This window comes from Bos javanicus, chromosome 2, assembly GCF_032452875.1.
Source record: "Bos javanicus breed banteng chromosome 2, ARS-OSU_banteng_1.0, whole genome shotgun sequence".
Classification (NCBI taxonomy): domain Eukaryota; kingdom Metazoa; phylum Chordata; class Mammalia; order Artiodactyla; family Bovidae; genus Bos; species Bos javanicus.
This window is the reverse complement of record NC_083869.1, coordinates 94831949-94852649: the sequence shown is the minus strand read 5'-3', so window position 1 is coordinate 94852649 and position 20701 is coordinate 94831949. Positions and strand designations below refer to the sequence as shown.

General features: G+C 39.9%; 1 protein-coding gene across 6 annotated transcripts in view; it reads right to left on the bottom strand.

Moving 5' to 3' along the window:
- ADAM23 (ADAM metallopeptidase domain 23) overlaps nt 1–20701 on the bottom strand; it is a 197206-nt gene that overhangs the window by 137695 nt on the left and 38810 nt on the right. For all 6 annotated transcript variants that reach the window (XM_061382582.1, XM_061382619.1, XM_061382590.1 and 3 more), the window contains exon 3: nt 10814–10890. In XM_061382582.1, coding sequence (XP_061238566.1) covers nt 10814–10890 — 77 coding nt within the window. The remainder of the gene's footprint in view (nt 1–10813; nt 10891–20701) is intronic.

Sequence of the window (20701 nt, the reverse complement as noted above, 5' to 3'; positions counted from 1 at the left end):
GCCACATTCTGAGTTACTGGCTAGTTGGGACCTCAACATATAAATTCTAGAGGACAAAATGCAGCCCATAATAGATGACCTGGTCTGTTCAACAAACTGGATTACTTTCATTCAGAGGGAAGTTTATAGCAATACAGGACTTCCTCCAGAACAAGAAAAGTCTCAAACAAGCAACCTAACCCACACGTAGAAGAACCAGAAAAGGACAAATGAAGTCCAAAGTCAATAGGAGGAAGGAAATAAAATAGATCAGAGTGAAAAAAAAATAAAATAGAGACTGAAAAGAGAACAGAATATAAAAAAGAGTGTATACATGTATACATATAACTGATTCATTGTTGTGCAGCAGAAACTAACCCAATATTGTAAATCAACTATATGCCAATAAAAATTTTTTTAAAAAGAAAATACAGGCAGTACACTCTTTGACATCTGTCTTCATGTTATCTTTCTCAATGTATCTCCTCAGACAAAGGAAGCAAAAATAAAAATAAACAAATGGGACTACATCAGACTAGAAAGTTTCTGCACAATATAAGAAACTATTAACAAAATGAAAAGACAGCCTATTGAATGAGAGAGAGATCTGCAAATCATATACTCAATAAGGGATTGGTATCCAAAATATACAAACAACTCATACAATTCAACAATGAAAAAATAACCCAATAAAAATATAAGCAAAGGAGACATTTTTCCAAAGAAGACACACAGATAGCTAAGAAGCACATGAAAAGTTGTTCAATATCACTGTGTAACGCAAATCAAAAACACAATGAGCTATCACCTCATGCCTATTAGAATGACTATTATCAAAAAGGCAAGAAATAACAAGTGCTGGGAAGGATATAGAAAAAAAGAAACCCTCACACACTGTTGGTGGGAATGTGAACAGGTGGAAAATACTATGGATATTCCTCAAAAAATTAAGAACAGAACTACCATATGATCCAGCTATTCTACTTCTGGGTTTTTATCAAAAGAATATTAAAGCAGTAATTCAAAAAGATATACATACCCATATATTCATGACAACATTATTGACAAGAGCCAAGATATGGAAACAACCTAAGTGCCCATCAGCAGATCAGATCAGATCAGATCAGTCGCTCAGTCGTGTCCGACTCTTTGCGACCCCATGAATCGTACCATTCCAGGCCTCCCTGTCCATCACCAACTCACGGAGTTCACTCAGACTCACGTCCATCGAGTCAGTGATGCCATCCAGCCATCTCATCCTCTGTCGCCCCCTTCTCCTCTTGCCCCCAATCCCTCCCAGCATCAGAGTCTTTGCCAATGAGTCAACTCTTCGCATGAGGTGGCCAAAGTACTGGAGTTTCAGCTTTAGCATCATTCCTTCCAAAGAAATCCCAGGGCTGATCTCCTTCAGAATGGACTGGTTGGATCTCCTTGCAGTCCAAGGGACTCTCAAGAGTCTTCTCCAATACCACAGTTCAAAAGCATCGATTCTTCGGCACTCAGCCTTCTTCACAGTCCAACTCTCACATCCATACATGACCACAGGAAAAACCATAGCCTTGACTAGACGGACCTTTGTTGGCAAAGTAATGTCTCTGCTTTTGAATATGCTATCTAGGTTGGTCATAACTTTCCTTCCAAGGAGTAAGTGTCTTTTAATTTCATGGCTGCAGTCACCATCTGTAGTGATTTTGGAGCCCCCCAAAATAAAGTCTGCCACTGTTTCCACTGTTTCCCCATCTATTTCCCATGAAGTGGTGGGACCAGATGCCATGATCTTCATTTTCTGAATGTTGAGCTTTAAGCCAACTTTTTCACTCTCCACTTTCACTTTCATCAAGAGGCTTTTGAGTTCCTCTTCACTTTCAGCAGATGAATGGACACAAAACATGTGGTATATACATATTCACAATGAAGTACCAGTCAGTCATAAGAAAGATGAAATCTTGCCATGTGACAAGATAGATGGACTTTGATAAGGTATTATGATAAGTGAAATGTCAGATGGAGAAAGACCAATACCATATGATTTCATTCACATGTAGAATATTTGAAACTAAATAAACGAAGCAAACCAAACAAAAATGAACAAGTAGATACAAAGAATAGAGTGGGGCTAACAGAGGGGAAGGAGCAGGAATAGGGGAAAGCATGAAAAGGGGAAAGGGGATCAACTGTACTGTGACCAATGGCAACTAAATTTTGGGTGGTGACCACGCTATAGTGTATATATGAGTAGAAATATAATGTGGTCCATATGCAACTTATATAATGTTACAAATCAATGTTACTAATAAATTTTTTTTTTAAAACAGGATAATTTTATTTTTTAATTAATTTATTTATTTTAATTGCAGGCTAATTAGTTCACAATATTGTAGTGGGTTTTGCCATACACTGACATGAATCAGCCATGGGTGTACATGTGTCCCCCATCCCAAACCCCCCTCCCACCTCCCGCCCCATCCCATCCCTCTGGGTTGTCCCAGTGCACCGGCTTTGAGTGCCCTGTTTCATGCATCAAACTTGGACTGGTCATCTATTTCACATATGGCAATATACATGTTTCAATGCTAGTCCCTCAAATCATCCCACCCTTGCCTTCTCCCACAGAGTCCAAAAGTCTGTTCTTTATACCTGTGTCTATTTTGCTCTCTCGCATATAGGGCCATCGTTACCATCTTTCTAAATTCCATATATATGCGTTAATATACTGAATTGGTGTTTTTCTTTCTGACTTATTTCACTCTGTATAATAGTCTCCAGTTTCATCCACCTCACTGGGCCTTCTTCTGCATTTTCTTTGTGGGTTAGTTGCTTAGTCATGTCCGACTCTTTTCGACGCCAAGGACTATAGCCTGCCAGGCTTCTCTGTCCATGGGATTGTCCAGGCAAGATTACTGGAGTGGATTGACGTTCCCTTCTCCAGAGGATCTTCTGGACCCAGGGATCAAACCGTGGTCTCCTGTATTTTCTTTATATCATTAAAAATTGATAAAAATAGGACTTCCCTGGTGGCACAGTCCGCCTGCTAATGCAGGGGACACAGGTTCGATCCCTGGTATGGGAATATTTCATATGCCACGGAGCAGCTAAGCTCGTGCACCTGAGAGCCCATGCACCGCAATAAGAGAAGCCACCACAGTGAGAAGCTCAGGCACCACAACCAAATGTAGCCCCCGCTTGCAGCAACTAGAAAAAGCCTACACAAAGCAATGAAGACCCTGTGCAGGCGAAAATTTTAAAACAAATAAATAAAATGAAATAATTGACTAAAATAGCTAAATTGTTTTGTCTCACTTAACGTGAAGAGATGAGCAATCACTAGAATTATGCCCAGCTCCCTTGTAAACTGACAGTCCAGTGATCAAAGCAGCAACAGAAGAAGACTCCAGACAGACAGTACAGATTGAACACCAGCACATAACTGAATGTCACAAGGTCTCAGGCTGGAAATGATCACACAGGACTTAAATTGGATGAAATGAGTAAAGGGCTTAGCAGAGGTTCTATTACTATTACGACTGCAGTTGAAAACCTTCCTTCTACAGACTCTGGAAACTAGGAAATGCAGCACTCAGCCTATGAGTTAGAAGCATCTTAAAGAAACAGAATCCTGAGATGGACAGCCACATTACTCATCATTTCTAGCTCTTCTGGACTCAAACCCAGAAAACATGCCTGAGCTGGCAGCCTCAGCACAAGTCTGAGACCAAAGGCCTGAATTCCGAAAAGCCAGTGCCTTCGCTCGCCCAGATGTGTGAGAGGAATTCCAGCAGTGAGACTAAAGGATGGAGAGCAGGAGAGAAGAGGGGTGGGGCAGGGGGTAGCACTGAGCTCTATATGGTGGCTCAGACGGTAAAGCACCTGTCTACAATGCGGGAGACCTGGGTTCGATCCCTGGGTCAGGAAGATCCCTGGAGAAGGAAATGGCAATCCACTCCAGTACTATTGCCTGGAAAATCCCATGGACAGAGGAGCCTGGTAGGCTACAGTCCATGGGGTCACAAAGAGTTGGACACGACTGAGCAACTTCACTTTCACTTTCACATGACCAGCTAACCTAGGTCAAGAGTCAAGCCTACTGGGTTGGGAAAGATCTCCTGGAGAAGAAAAAGGCAACCCACTCCAGTATTCTTGCCTGGAAAATTCCATGGACAGAGGAGCATGGTGGGCTACATACAGTCCATGGGGTTGCAAAGAGTTGGACCCAACTGAGCATACACACATACATACATACATATATATGGAGAGAAACAGAATCTGTGTGTGTAAAATTTGGTTATTTACAGTATTTAATCTTACTATCTTGCACTTCTAGTTAATATTTTTCTTAGGTTTCTTTCCTAAATAAAATTTTTTTCTGTTATATGTTGGTGTTTGGCAGAAATCAACACAATATTATAAGGCAATTATCCTTCAATTAAAAATAAATAAAAATGTTTTATTTTTATTTTTCTGTTATTAAAAAAAGAAGAGAGCCAACTCAGAAGCCAAGATGAAAGCCTGGATGGAAGCCAGGATGGCCCGCCCTGGGCTGCAGTGAAGGCAAATTTGCCTCAGTCTTCTGCAGCCACAGTTCTGAACTCCTTCTCTGATTCATTCACAAAAGGAAAATGGGGCAGGAGGCCTATTCTTCTCCACATGTTGCGTCTTATAAACCCAACTTTGAGTTCAAATCTCCAAATGTGAAGAGCTGAAAAAACATGCAACAGAACAAGACTGAAAATCCCCCTCCAAATCCAGTGACTCGGGGTGGGCAGCTTGCCTTCCATCCACCAATGGGTGGTTCAAGCTTCTTCAAGAGAAGGGGCTCACTGGTTTTCACTCTCACCAGGGGTTTGATGCTTTCCTGCTCCCAAACCTTTGCTCTGCTACTTTCCCATGTGGAATGTACCTTTCTCCCTCCCACATCTTTCTGTAGCAGACCCTGACATCCCGTGCCCACATGCCTTCAGCAGGCACCTCAACACGCTGAAGGCAGGTGACTAGAAATACCTAAGACTCTTGGCTTTTTTCTACCTCACAGGAGGCAAGAGCAACATACTGAAGAGGTGCCACTCCCAGAAACACCCCTTAACCAACAACAGATTGCAATCAGTGGACAAAACTCCAGTTTCCTCCATCTTCAGTTGGATAATATTCTGGCATATTCTCGAGAATGAACCCAAGGACTCCCAGGATTTCCTCAGTGGGAATGAGCCCTGGTTGGGCACATGAGAAATCTCTCTTTTAAAGCTCCCACCCCATCCACATCTCACTCCCTAACTCCTTAAAGGTATTTTCTGGAAATCTTGCCTCAGGATCTGCTACCAAGGGAAGCAAACCCAAGATAGCATCCTTTAAGACAAATATTAAATCTCATCTTCCCCATAAGACCTTCCAGCACTAAGGCCTCCCAAGTCACTTCCTATCATATTTAATACAATTTGTATATATTTTATTCTCTGTCGGCTCTTAGAGAGGAGGAATTCTTTTACACAGTCCTGAAACCCCTGGGTTGTTGCTCAGCACCGTATCTTAAGGCAAACCAGATGTTCAATAAACGTTTGCTGGCTGAACAAAGAATAAATTAATCATATTAATTGGCATGAAAGCCAGGGTTTTTATTTAATCTAGCTGAAACTACATCAGTGTAGCTGTTTCCTTCTTTCTTTTTTATATTATTTTTGTGATTTTGTTTGCTTGTTTGTTTTCCTCTATTTTTGGCTGTGCTAGGTCTTCACTGCTGCACAGGCTTTTCTCTAGCTGCGTCAAGCAGGGGGCGGCAACTCTCTCACGGTGTTCCAGCTTCTCATTGCAGTGGCTTCTCTTGTTGCACAGACTCAAGGGTGCACAGGCTCCAGTAGTTGTGGCATATGGGCTCAGCAGTCACAGTTCCTGGGCTCTGGAGCACAGGCTCAATAGCTGTGGTGCACAGGCTTAGTTGCTCTGCAGCACGTCGGATCTTCCCAAACCAGGGATCAAACCTGTGTCTCTTGCACTGGCAGGCAGATTATTCACCTCTGAGCCACCAGGGAAGCCCCTCTTCTTTTAAAACCATTGCATGAACTACTTTTCATAAGCAAACCACTGTGTGCATGTACTTCTTTAAATCAACATTTTCTAGATATTCATCTTAAATCAAATACCCCTGATTCCCCCTACATCAGAACAAAGCCATTAACCTCCCAGGGAAATGGAGCAATAAAGAAGGGTGTCTTCCATACAGACGGCTAACAAGCACATGAAAAGATGCTTAACCTCACTCATCATCAGAGAAATGCAAACCAAAACCACAATGAGGTACCATCTCACGCCAGTCAGAATGGCTGCTTTCAAAAAGTCTACAAACAATAAATGCTGGAGAGGGTGTGGAGAAAAGGGAACCCTCTTACATTGTTGGGGGGAATGCAAACCAGTACAGCCACTATGGAGAAGAGTGTGGAGATTCCTTAAAAAACTGGAAATAGAACTGCCATATGACCCAGGAATCCCACTGCTGGGCATACACACTGAGGAAACCAGAACTGAAAGAGACACATGTACCCCAAGGTTCATCGCAGCACTGTTTACAATGGCCAGGACATGGAAGCAACCTAGATGTCCATCAGCAGACAAATGGATAAGAAAGTTGTGGTACATATACACAATTGAATATTACTCAGACATTAAAAAGAATGCATTTGAATCAGTTCTAATGAGGTGGATGAAACTGGAGCCTATTATACAGAGTGAAGTAAGCCAGAAAGAAAAACACCAATACAGTATACTAACGCATATATATGGAATTTAGAAAGATGGTAACGATGACCCTATATGTGAGACAGCAAAAGAGACATAGATGTAAAGAACAATCTTTTGGACTCTGTGGGAGAAGGCGAGGGTGGGATGATTTGAGGGAATAGCATTGAAACATGTATATTATCATATGTGAAACAGATCACCAGCCCAGGTTCAATGCATGAGACAGGGTGCTCAGGGCTGGTGCACCGGGATGACCCTGAGGGATGGGATGGGGAGTGAGGTGGGAAGGGGGGTCCAGGATGGGGAACACATGTACACCCATGGCTGATTCATGTCAATGTATGGCAAAAACCACTACAATATTGTAAAGTAATCAGCCTCCAATTAAAATAAATTAATTAATTAAAAAAAAGAAGAGACCAAAGACCACACAAGTTGTTCATCCACAACCTTCCCCGGCACTTCCCTTAGAGTGACCCATTCACGACAGAACTCTGCTCACACTGCAGTGTGGAAAGCAAACCACAGATAGCTGATAACTACACATGCATAATTATTATAGTTTGGTACCTGTTTGACAATAATGATACAGCTTTTAGCATTCTGCCTTTCATCCAAAATCAGAGTTGTTTTTGTCAGTTCACTTAGATCCCATGAAGCAAAGTCCTTACTCTCCAAGCTGCTTTAGGTCCACTCCTCAGTTTTAAGCTACCACCATCCAATATTGATGTCTCGCATAGATTTCACCCAATTGGAGCTTTCCTTATTGTTCAAGACAAATGTACAGGACAGACTTGTAAGACCCCCTTATTCTCTCATTGGATAGTGTTCTCTCAGGAACAAACTGCTGTCTTATTGCACCTGAGACATCCTGAGATTTCTTCCATCTCTGTGCCAGGCAAAGGCCAGAAGGACTGCACAGATTTCACTTTACAATAAACATGAGAGCATGCTGAAGGTTTCAGCAGCCACATCAGACACAATCAAATGGAAAGTTAAATATCCAAACAGCCAATGACTTACAAGTCTTGTCATGCTTTTTAATGGATTTCGGGTAAGCAGCTGGAGAAGGACCAAATGTATTGCAAATAGGTTTTTAACTCAACAAAAGTATGTTGTCTGAATTCTCGGTGCTCATTACCTTGAATGCATATCAACCTTGGCCTGTCAAATTGTCAAGTTTTCCTTCAGTCTAACTTTCAGCAAGGTAAAGATCACAGAGTATACTACCCTCATGTACAAAAATGAGAAAAAAAAGTACTGACAGAAAACAAAGCAAAGACTTATTGTGCTTTTCTTATTAGATCATAAGTTCCATGAGGTCACTGATTCTCTTTTTCAACCCTAAATTCCCCAACACCCAGCCCCATGACTGCCTTGCTGTGGCAATAATAATTAAGCATAAATACAAATATATATTGAATGTGTTAATCAATTCAGGCTGCCATTATAAGATACCACAAAGTGTGTGCTTTAAACAACTAGAGATCTATTTCTCACACTTCTGCAGACTTTCCAAGAACAACATTCTGGCTGATTCAATTCCTGGTGAGGGCTCTCTTCTTGGCTTAAAGACGACTGCCTTCTTGCTGTGTCCTCACGTGGTAGAGAGAGAGAGACAGCAAGCTCTCTGGTGTCTATCTTATAATAACATTAACCTTATTAGATCAAGGCTCCACCATATGACCTTATTCAACCTTAATTACCTCCTTAGAGGCTCTGTCTCTAAATACAGTCATGTTTCAGGTTAAGGTTTCAACATAGAAATTTTAGGGGGAGTTCAGTCCACAGCATTAAGCATGTCTTTCCAATTAGCAGACATGTATAAGTACCACACATTATCTCAGTGAGTCCTTATAGCAACATACAGCTTAAACAGGAAACTAAAGCTTAGGAAGCTAAGCCTGCGCCTCCATCTCTTCCCTGTACTTCAGACTGCTCTACCCAACTACCACACAGACATGTCCCAGAGCCCTCAAATCAGTGATGTCTACCCTGATTTCCCATTCTTTTCTCTTCACCATTTAACCTGTTTGTTCCTTGTGCTGCCCGTTTCAGCTCAATACCATCTTCTACCCAGTTATGCAATCAAGGTGCCAGTTAACTTTAAGTCTTTTTTCTGCCTTGTCACCCACATCAAAGCTATCCTAATGATTTTATCAATCAAAGATTTCTTAAAAGCATTCCCTCTTCATGCCTTTTAGCATTTCTTGAGAATAGAACTTGTGTTTATTCCCCTTACTTCATTTTTCACAGTCTAGGCTATAATAGCCAAGTACTTAAGCATGACATACAAGGTCTTCCAGGAGCTGAGCTGTCCCTGGGTCTACCTCTCCTGACTTATCTCCCTCTGCGTCACTCTTGTAATTTACCAAGAAATTCAACAAAATTTAACTTGCCACACTGCTGCATGGCCCTGCCTCCATAGCATACACTGTCTGCTCTATCTAGAACACAGTTCTCCATTTTCTCACTCTCCAATCCATCCCTAACACTTCTCTTCCTCACGAGCACTTGCCTTCCAAGATTTAGCTCAAGCATCACCTTTCCCAAGATGCTTTTCCACATTCTTCTAGCCTAAAGAGCTTCTACTCTTCAGTGCCTCCATAGCATTCCAACCAACATGGATTGCTGGGTCATTATCACCAGCACAATGAATTTCATATCCTGTAAAATTATATCTATTGGCCTCTCCCAAGTAATGCAAGGGCTGCTCACAGTAGGTGCTCAACTTGATTCCTCTGCATGTTAAATATTAGTGGTAAATAATTTTTGGATGTGTCTACAGACCTCTAAGTACCCTGGACATCCCCATATGATCCTTTCTCAGTCATCTGGGATGCTGTGCTATGGCCGGGATGTTTTAATGTTCAACCACATAGCAATGTTGGCTGCTATCAACAAGGCACAGTCTGATATGACAGCATCCGTTGCCGTAAGAGTTAAAGGAACAGAAAATCTAAACAAACTAAAATTAGCTATATCTTGTTACTCAAAATAGTCTAAGTATTGGCAAGACAAATCTCTCAGGCAGGCACAGTGCTTACCCAGCATGGTGAAAAGGAACTCAACTAATACTCAGCAGACTCAAAGACGAAAACCTGCAATATCTGTAACACAGGAAATTCTGAGTTCTGCTGATTCATCCTGACTTAAAGCTGCAATTACACTTGAGTAAGGAGTACCCAAGCTGACTCTGCATTTTTTTTTTCTGCAGAGCTCTCAGAATTTGGCACACAAGAAATTTAATAGTTGTTCTTCAGAGTCTTTTGTAATTTCTCAGATATTGAACTGTGGTCACCTACATTACAGTGTCTGATAGCATTACATGGTATCTTTCTGGCAAAAATGCAGTCTTAGTCAAAATACTGATGAGAGTTTAAGATACTGACTGGAGCTTCTCAAACTACAGAAAACCATGCAAGAATGCTCCTTCACCCAAGAAATATTCGCTGCTGGCTCAATCAGAGACTGAAGAGTCCTGCTTAAGGCAACAGCTCTTGTTCATGCTTTGTACAAAGACATCTGTGCAACTGGTTCCAACTTGGGAAATAGCATTTAAATATCAACATAAACACATGCTCAGAGGAAAATCGGGTAAATCTTCATCAGGATCAAAATTTCTAAGAAAGTGTATTAGAGCAAATTAGGAAGCAAAGAACCTTCTCAAAATAGGTACTATTTGCAAGTCATCATTTTCTTTACTCTTCATACCGAAGTCATGTGAATTGCATACTTAAAGGTAAAGTGGAATTTCTAGACTGAAGTCCAATTATACTTGAGTCAGTAATTTATCATGCTTGCTATATATATATATAGTAAAGATGATAGTTAGCACTTAATTAGCTAGCATCACTTCAAATATTTATTCCATTTAAAATCACATTTAAGTACTCCATTTGAGATTTTTTAATACATTAAATGTCTCTTCTTTCAGCAAAAGAAAATAATTAACTTCGGGCTTTATATTTTTCTTTAGGTGCTATATGACATATAATTAGCTAAAAAATATCAGTTGCTTCAACAACAGATATTATTTTGACAAAACTATCATGAAGTAGTGTTTTATTGCAATTATTTCTTGACAAGACCATAACTAAATACTTACTTGTTCAGTGTGAGGTCAAGAATGAATTTGGAGCCAAAGGCTTCAATCTGGAAGCTTGCCTGGGCCAGATGGACAGCCTATGGTTTCAAAAAGACAGAAAGAAACTTAGTTTACTTTCATATCTTTAAAGCTGATTATATTGATATAAAGAATGATATTTAATAAGAAGAATATTTTATGGACTGATTCGTTTCTTAATGGATCCCTATATAATAATTTATTTCTTTAAAAAGAGAACAGGGGTATCATCATGGTTTTACCTGGAAGGCCTAAATATCTGTTCAGCAAGAAACTAATAAAAGTCCTTTAAAAAGGAGTCCATCTTGATAAAAATTAAGAGCAGATTCAACTGAACTTTCAAAGTGACTGTGATGAATTATGCAAAAGTCTGACTAATTAAAGCTTAATTTCAGCCTATTTTGTGCACAAAGCTAACCAATTCTTTCTGCACACCTAAGTCAAAACTCATGTCAGCGTTCTGCTCTTCATCAGGAATTGGAACTTTCTCTAAATGAATTATCAGCAGAATGTCCCGGTAAAAAAACCTTTCCACTTCAGAAAGCACATCAAACCAGGCCCTCTGTGGATACTGAGAGTCTCTGTTCCCCTTTGAAAGTCACACATTTACAAATACTGTCCTCTTTGTGATTTAACCCAAAATGTAAAGATAATCTCATCTCAACATGAGTCATATGTTCTAGGTATTAAAGGGGCTTCCCAGCTGGTGCTGGTGGTGAAGAACCCACCTGCCAATGCAGGAAACATAACAGATTTGGGTTCAATCCCTGGATCAGGAAGATCCCCTGGAGAAGGGCACGACAACCCACTCCAGTATTCTTGCCTGGAGAATCCCATGGAAAGAGGAGCCTGGCGGGCTATGGTCCTAAAGATTAGAATAGCTCACAGAAGCATCTTGAATAATACAAATCAACAAATCAATGAAGTTCTGTTAAAGTATTATCCAAGAAAAAACTCTCCTTTGTCACCCTGTCAGAAAAAAAAGAACAAAGATAAATGTAACATACCCCTCAACCCCTTGCTCACAAACACCCTTCCTCCAGACTTCATTCTTAAGGCACAGTGGGTGTCATCTATGAAGTGTTACATGCATAGCAACCAGACACTTTTCACTCCCACTCTCCTCAAGCCACTGCTTGTTCCTCTTGCCTTCCTCCTCCACTTCCCATTATCAAAATCCTACTCTTCCTTCAAGGGCAGACCAATGACATTACTTTCCAGTAAGCCGTCTTCACACACAGCTGCTGGGAATGAACTTGAGGCTTCAGGAGCACTGTGCCCTCCCTCCACAGTGATGGATGATCACTTTCCATTCTGGACGGTTTGCTTCACAACTGATATCACAGGGGTCTTGCAAACATCTGTACATTAACCATCCTTCCCCAAAATATATGAACTTTCAATTAACTAATCAAATATTTATAATCAGGACTATTTTGCCATGCCAAATCCATAAAATACTGTAAGTACACCATGACTTCAACTTCTTGTCAAGCATAACTGCTGATCTGATAGTCACTCAATAATCAGCAAATAAAATTAAGAGGAAATTAACATATTAAATTTTAAATACAGAACAATGAGAGAGAAGGTGCCTCAATCCCTAATACCATGGGATATCATGTCAGACCCCAAATAACCATGTAGAACAGGGTCATTATCCTTGATCTGAGCTTCCTGTATTCAGACAACTCCTTGAGAGAGAAACTTCTGTCTTGCCAGGTGTGGTCTCTGTCATCTGCAGCAAAACCTCTGTTCACCTAATATAACTATCACAAAGTCTTTCATCTAAATTCATTCTGTCTTGAAGCACTAATTTTTGCATGAAAATTTTTACTTGATGAATAATTTGTATAAGGGAAAATTTTTCATCTCTGGGTCCCAAAAGCTTAAGAAAACAGCTTTTTTCCTGGGAATAAGATACGTCCCTCAGGCATACTTTCTCTTAAGAATATTAAATAGTAGAGAAGAGTTCATTAAAGGCACTCTGGCTTAAAAGAGCTGCTAAATGTACTTGTTTGAGCATCTTTATAAATAAGAACATACTGTGGTGAAAAGAGAATGCTGCTGCTGCTGCTAAGTCGCTTCAGTCGTGTTCGACTCTGTGCGACCTCAGAGACGGCAGCCCACCAGGCTCCCCGTCCCTGGGATTCTCCAGGCAAGAACACTGGAGTGGGTTGCCATTTCCTTCTCCAATGCACGAAAGTGAAAAGTGAAAATCAAGTTGCTCAGTCGTGTCTGACTCTTAGCGACCCCATGGACTGCAGCCTACCAGGCTCCTCCGTCCATGGGATTTTCCAAGCAGGAGTACTGGAGTGGGGTGCCATTGCCTTTTATACATAAAACAAAAACTACACATAGGGACTTCCCTGGTGGTACAATGGATAAGAATCTGCCTGCCAATGCAGGGGACATGAGTTCAATCCCTGGTCCGAGGAGATTCACATGCGGCAGAGCACTTAAGCCTAGGCACCACAACCACTGAAGCCGCTGCAATAAGAAGCCTGTGCACCACAAGCAAGAGTCGCCCTAGCTCACTGCAACTAGAGAAAGTCTGCGCGCAGCAACAAAGACCAGCACCACCAAAAATAAATAACTGTTTTAGTACTGAAGAAAAAAAACTACACGTAAATTATGACATCGAAACAAATGGAGCAAAACTTCCAAATGAGTATTTCAAGGAAAAGTGCTTATAATTCAAACTTAGACAAATCTCTGTATTTCTGTAACTAATCTAAAGAACCTGATAGTGACCCAGCAAAAGACTCATTTCACAGCAAATAAGCACTGAGACAAGTACCAACCCCAAGAAAACTCTGCTGCAAAATAATGTAGCCAGGTAATAACTGCTTGTGTGTGGGCGTGTGTGTTAGTTGCTCAGTCGTGTCCTACTCTTTCAACCCCGTGGACGGTAGCCCACTAGGCTCCTCTGTAACTGCTTACTCCATTTCGAAGAAATTATTGAGAGTCAGACAATTTGATTATTGTTAATTAAAGTTATACGAGTCGATGTGGCAAGTTTAAGTTTCACAGAATTTAATGAAAAACCTGGCAAATAATATTAATACTGGGATTTTCCTTGGTTTATTTCATTTAGTCCTTCCACACACAGGTGTTGAGTCCCACCCTATGTAGAAAGATGGCTGGGACACAGCCCAGGCTCAAGAAAGCAGCATCTGCCAGAGAAGCAGGCAGGGCTGTCAACCTCCACGTGTCTAAGGGGCCACAGGGACCAAGGCATCAGTGACAAGGTGCAGTTTGAACAAAGTTTTTAAAAGTGAGTAAGAATCCACCTGCCAGAGGACCTATGGTATCTAGCACATGGAACTCTGCCCAGTGTTATGTGGCAGCCTGGACGGGAGGGGAGTTTGGGGGAGAATGGATACATGTATACGTATGGCTGCGTCCCTTCGCTGTTCATCTGAAACTATCACAACATTGTTCGTTAATCAATACAAAATAAAAAGTTGTTTAAAGTACCTATATTTGCATACATTCTATGTGAGTAGCTGACTCATTGGAAAAGACCCTGATGCTGGGAAAGATTGAAGGAAGGAGGAGAAAGGGGCGACAGAGGACAAGATGGTTGAACGGCATCATTGACTCAACGGACATGAGTTTGAGCAAGCTCCAGGAAATAGTGAAGGGCAGGGAAGCCTGACTGCTGCAGTCCACGGGGTTGCAAAGAGTCAGAACACAACAGAGCAACTGAACAACAACAATAAAAATAAAATGAAATGCTATAGATGAAAAAAATAAAAAGAATCCACCTGCCAGGAGAAGAAAAGATAACAGGGCCTGGGGGAGAAACAAATATAAAAATAGAGTAAAAAATTAATGTGGAAAACAAACTTAAAAAAAAATTTTAATGAAATTGCCTATAGGAAAATGGCTTTTGGGGGAAACGTCAAACAATGAATCTGAAAAGGTGGGCTCTGGAGCTTTGTGTGAATGCTCAGTGACACGTCTGCTCACATATACACATGTACATGTGGCCCAGACAGAGAGCTTTGCTTTAAATGTCCCCACACCTACTCAGCACAGTGTCTGGCATATGCCATCATCATCATCATCAATACCAACACTAGGACTCAAACATATTGACAGACTCCTCTTCACAACAACTGAAACAATTAGTACGACGACATCAAAAACATCCCTGTTTCTCCATAGGAAAAAAATTTTTATTTTGTTACCTTTATCAGAAAGACTTTTAACATCTGAATTCACTTTAATGCTGAGAGGGAGTCAATTTTCCTATAATATGACTTAAGATTTCCTTAAACATTCATCTTTGTTGCATAGATAGCAAATGGAATTAGTATATTCATCTAAAAGATCTGTACCAACCAATACAATATTGTAATTAGCCTCATTTCAGTTCAGTCGCTCAGTCATGTCCAACTCTTTGCGACCCCATGAATCGCAGCACACCAGGCCTCCCTGTCCATCACCAACTCCCGGAGTTCACTCAGACTCACGTCCATTGAGTCAGTGATGCCATCCAGCCATCTCATCTTCTGTCGTCCCCTTCTCCTCCTGACCTCAATCCCTCCCAGCATCAGAGTCTTTTCCAATCAGTCAACTCTTCGCATGAGGTGGCCAAAGTACTGGAGTTTCAGCTTTAGCATCATTCCTTCCAAAGAAATCCCAGGGCTGATCTCCTTCAGAATGGACTGGTTGGATCTCCTTGCAGTCCAAGGGACTCTCAAGAGTCTTCTCCAACACCACAGTTCAAAAGCATCAATTCTTCGGCGCTCAGCCTTCTTCACAGCCCAACTCTCACATCCATACACGACCACAGGAAAAACCATAGCCTTGACTAGACGGACCTTTGTTGGCAAAGTAATGTCTCTGCTTTTGAATATGCTATCTAGGTTGGTCATAACTTTTCTTCCAAGGAGTAAGCGTCTTTTAATTTCATGGCTGCAGTCACCAACTGCAGTGATTTTGGAGCCCAAAAAAATAAAGTCTGACACTATTTCCACTCTTTACCCATCTATTTCCCATGAAGTGATGGGACCAGATGCCATGATCTTTGTTTTCTGAAAGTTGAGCTTTAGGCCAACTTTTTCACTCTCCACTTTCACTTTTATCAAGAGGCTTTTTAGTTCCTCTTCACTTTCTGCCATAAGGGTGGTGTCATCTGCATATCTGAGGTTATTGATATTTCCCGGCTATCTTGATTCCAGCTTGTGCTTCTTCCAGCCCAGCGTTTCTCATAATGTACTCTGCATAGAAGTTAAATAAGCAGGGTGACAATAGACAGCCTTTTCCTATTTGGAACCAGTCTGTTGTTCCATGTCCAGTTTTAACTGTTGCTTCCTGACCTGCATACAGGTTTCTCAAGAGGCAGGTCAGGTGGTCTGGTATACCCATCTCTTTCAGAATTTTCCACAGTTTATTGTGATCCACACAGTCAAAGGCTTTGGCATAGTCAAGAAAGCAGAAATAGATGTTTTTCTGAAACTCTCTTGCTCTTTCCATGATCCAGCAGATGTTGGCAATTTGATCTCTGGTTCCTCTGCCTTTTCTAAATCCAGCTTGAACATCTGGAAGTTCACGGTTCACGTATTGCTGAAGCCTGACTTGGAGAATTTTGAGCATTACTTTAGTAGTGTGTGAGATGAGTGCAATTGTGTGGTAATTTGAGCATTCTTTGGCATTGCCTTTCTTTGGGATTGGAATGAAAACTGACCTTTTCCAGTCCTGTGGCCACTGCTGATTTTTCCAAATTTGCTGGCATATTGAGTACAGCACTTTTAAAATAAATAAATTTATATTAAAAAGAAATAAAAATAAAATAAAATATCTGTACCCATTGAAGTAATTTCAATACAATGGTGTATGCTATTTTTCTCATATTCTCTTTCCTTTGCTATACATTCTGCCTTTGTACACAGAGAACAGATTCTTCTCTAGACCAAAATAAATACCTGACAAATGCTACTTTTCCTTATCATTCTGTTACTTCTGCTCTGTCCTAGACATGATTAAAATGGGCTTTAACTTTTGGAGTCTCTATGCTATTCCACATCAATTGATCACTTTTTCTTCAACAAAATACCATGTATATAGTTTTGGTAATAGTCAATTTTAAATAAGTTTTCAAATCAGGTAAAATGAGTCATTATTGTTTTACAAATTACATTTTTGGATACTATTTATTTTTATTTCATAACCCAATTCTTCCAAAAGATAAAAACAAAATTAGAAGAAAGGCCAGGACAGGTAGAAAGTTTTTATAATACATGGCCACATTGCTTATAGCTTATTAAATATTTTAGAGTTAACTGACCAGAACCACTGAAACCCACTGAAAACACAAAGACTACCTCCAAGAGCATTGCTCTTCTTTTAAAAAGAAGGACCTGCACAGCGAGGTTTAGACATATGTTCAATAACACAGAATCACAGGAATACTTCAGAGAAGAGTACATGAACTACCCATCAGGTCATAATGGGTTATTTTCTCCATCAGGATATCTGCTAAACAGATTCAAAGATTAACACTTCTTTTTACAAGCCCGTCACTCTAATAGCACTGTGGAAGAATGCAGGGTTTTAGAGTCAAAGAGCGTCATTTCACGACAAGAATAAGTACAACCCTGGGCTCAGAATTACCACCCTGAAGGGCAGAGCAGCTGTTGCCTAAGCGCTTTGGTATTTTTCTTTTGACTCAGAGTCTGGCACAGGGAAATTACAGGAGCCCAATAAACAAAAACAACTAAACTCAATTATATACACAAACCTCCTTCACTAAAGAACACTTCACACATCTTAACAACGTGCTGCTCCTTCCCTGTGTGTTTCCTTTTAGTAGATGGCACCTAATGGTATTGGGTTGGCCAAAAAGTTTGTTCAGGTTTGTCCATAACATCTTCTAGAAAAACCCAAATGAACTTGGTAGCCAATTTAATATTAAATAACTTACAAGACCATTAGATTCCTCAGCTAAAACTGGCTTTGCATCTTATCCACCAGTGCTATGCTACTAGCAATCATAAATATTCAGCTTTAGGTAAGGTACATTATATAAACTGAAGAGACACAGTGGTTTTCTTGGGACTTATGTTCTAGAATAATTAACATTAATATGGACATGAAAACAATGGGAAAAGATGACTGTCTACTTATAGAAATGAAAAGCAAGTCTTTCCAGGATATATATGTTTTCATGCAAAAATGCTTCACACATAACAAGTATTCAATTAGTATTCTGTACTACTTACAAGGACTTGTGAATTCTACAGAGTGTGTGCATAACTGAAACAGAAAATGGGAAACAAGCAGTTTACACTTTCTCAAATTCAGGAAACATTACAAGACTGAATTCCGTATTTCAGTAGAAAGTGAGCAACTTGAATTGCGGTATCCATGCTATCAATGTCAACATTCACTGAGCGTGTACTTTACTATGCTCTATAAGAGACATGGTTAGGGTAACAGAGGAAAATTTAGACGTTTCCCTGCCTTTAAGATATATTAAGTTTTTTTCAGTAATGAGTGGCAGAGCAATAATACAAGAAAAAGCTTTACAAATAGGGAGCAAAAAACCTGGAAGGTATCAAGCAAGCCTGAGCAGACACCACTGAGATGATTTCAGCTCTGCTTCCTAAAGAGGAGAGCTGTGGGCTCTAGGAAAGAAGGTGCTTGAGAAAGAAAACTGCTATAATTAGAGTTCGAAGAAAGATTAATAAAACTGTCTCATTAGACACAGTCTCATTAGTAAGCAACTGTTCAGCTGTCTCATGTTTTCCATTATCCCTTCCAGCAGAAAAGACACCGTAGGTGGGCTTCCCAGGTGGCACTAGAGATAAAGAACTTGCCTGCCAACACAGGAGACATAAGAGAAGCAGGTTCGATCCCTGGGTCGGGAAGATCATTTGGAGGAGGACATGGCAACCCACTTCAGTATTCTTGCCTGGAGAATCCCACGGACAGAGGAGCCTGGCAGGCGGCAGCCCATGGGGTCACAGAGTTGGTCACGACTTAAGTGACTTAGCACACACACCGAGACTGTAGGTAAAATTTTTCTCATTTCCTTCATTGCTATGATAATATTTCTTATTCTATGTCCATTAAAATATCAAACATAGTGTGTGTGTCTTTGTATGCACAGGTGCATAAACTATAACTTTTTCGGGAATTGTTTTTCCTCCCTTTATCTTTTTGCTCATGGTTTCTTCCCCTACTCTCAATGATTTTTTTCAAAAGATCCTTCAAGAGTCCACCCTTTTTTCTTCACAGTGGGAAGAGTTCACAGAATTTCAAAGACTACCTTCTTTTGAGGTCCAGGACATTTTACAATATTTCAGAAAAGACAACCTTGGAAATACTCCAACTAAGAAGGAAAAGAACCAGCAGCTCAGATACAAGCAGCCTCCTTTGCTGTAATGAGTTGAGCTGTTGAAGAAAGATGCTTCACTAGGGAGCCTTGCATCAATCTTGGTTGCACAATATGTTTTTCTCTTCACAGAAAAACAGGAGACACAGAATTCAGTGACCCAAATAATTAAATTACAATAAGAAACAAACTGCCAAGTTTAAATTGAAATCAGTTTGAGGGAAAGACATCACTTTTTAAGAATAGATATATGTATATGTATAACTGAATCACTTTGCTGTATACCTGAAGCTAACACAACACTGTAAATCAAATATATTCCAATACAAAAAATTTTAAAGAATTTTTTTTTAAAAAAGCAAAAAGTAAAAGAAGATGCTAAACAATGTCACTATCAAGAGATTTCCTCATAAGCTGTACAAAATCACCACTTGAGAACTGAACCGATCTAATACTGTATTGAATAAAGCTGTGTAGCAAAGATTTATTATCATAAATAAACAAGAAAATATATTACTTTTCTTTTAGCTCATTCAGGCTTTTCTGTACCTGACTAATCTGGGTTTATCGCACAGCTAAAGACACATAAAAGTACAATTTATGGATTTTTTTCTGTGTAATGCAAAAACTCAAATATGGGAACATGTTTTAGGAGTGTTAAAGTGCAAAAGAAAACATCAACAGATCATTTTAAATTACAATCTTGTTCTAATCCCTTATTCTAAGTTTGCTCATTGGTGATCACCAATGCGGTCAAGACTCATATATAATAAAAATAATAATGCTCGATATTTCTCATGTTTTAATTATCTCAGTTATCTAGAATAATATGAAGCTAGTAAGGCAGGTTTTTTTCATTTGCCTCTTCTAGAAGAAAGACATTTTTAAAAAGCACAAAGGAGTCAAATGATGTTTTTTGTCCAAGGTTGCACATCAAAGAAAGATCAGGTTCAGTGAGAAAAAGTGTGAAGTTCATGCCAGAAGTCCTTAAGTCTCCAAACCTCAATGTTTCCTGGTCATTAAAATATAAACAATAATAGCTTACCAACAGGATGTATGCAATGATTAAATTATGTAATAATGTAACAGAAACTTCCTAGAAAAGGCTGGCCACATAGGAAGAGCTCAATAATTTAGAAAGGAGGGGGGTAAAGTAAAAGGAGAAAGAAAAACAGAAAAAGAAAACTATATTACTATTTTACAAAGGTTATCAGTCAGCTCCATCTTAAAAGCTCCCTCCCATTATAGCTGGCCACCTCCTAGCAAATCCAGTGTGCACTTAGATTCTGCAGAATTTGCAACTTTTATATCTGTATTGCTAATTACCATCAGGTATTAAGTTTTGACCTTGTTCTGGTTGTCATGTCTTTAAAATAATATGAATCATTTCCCTGAGAAGTGGAACAGCTGCAAATGTTACATGAAGGCAATTTTGCAAATTAAGGTAATTTGTTCAATGTTCTTCCCAAGATTCATTTAAATAGGTAGCTTGTGAGAAAGAATATCACATTTCCTTCTCCCAT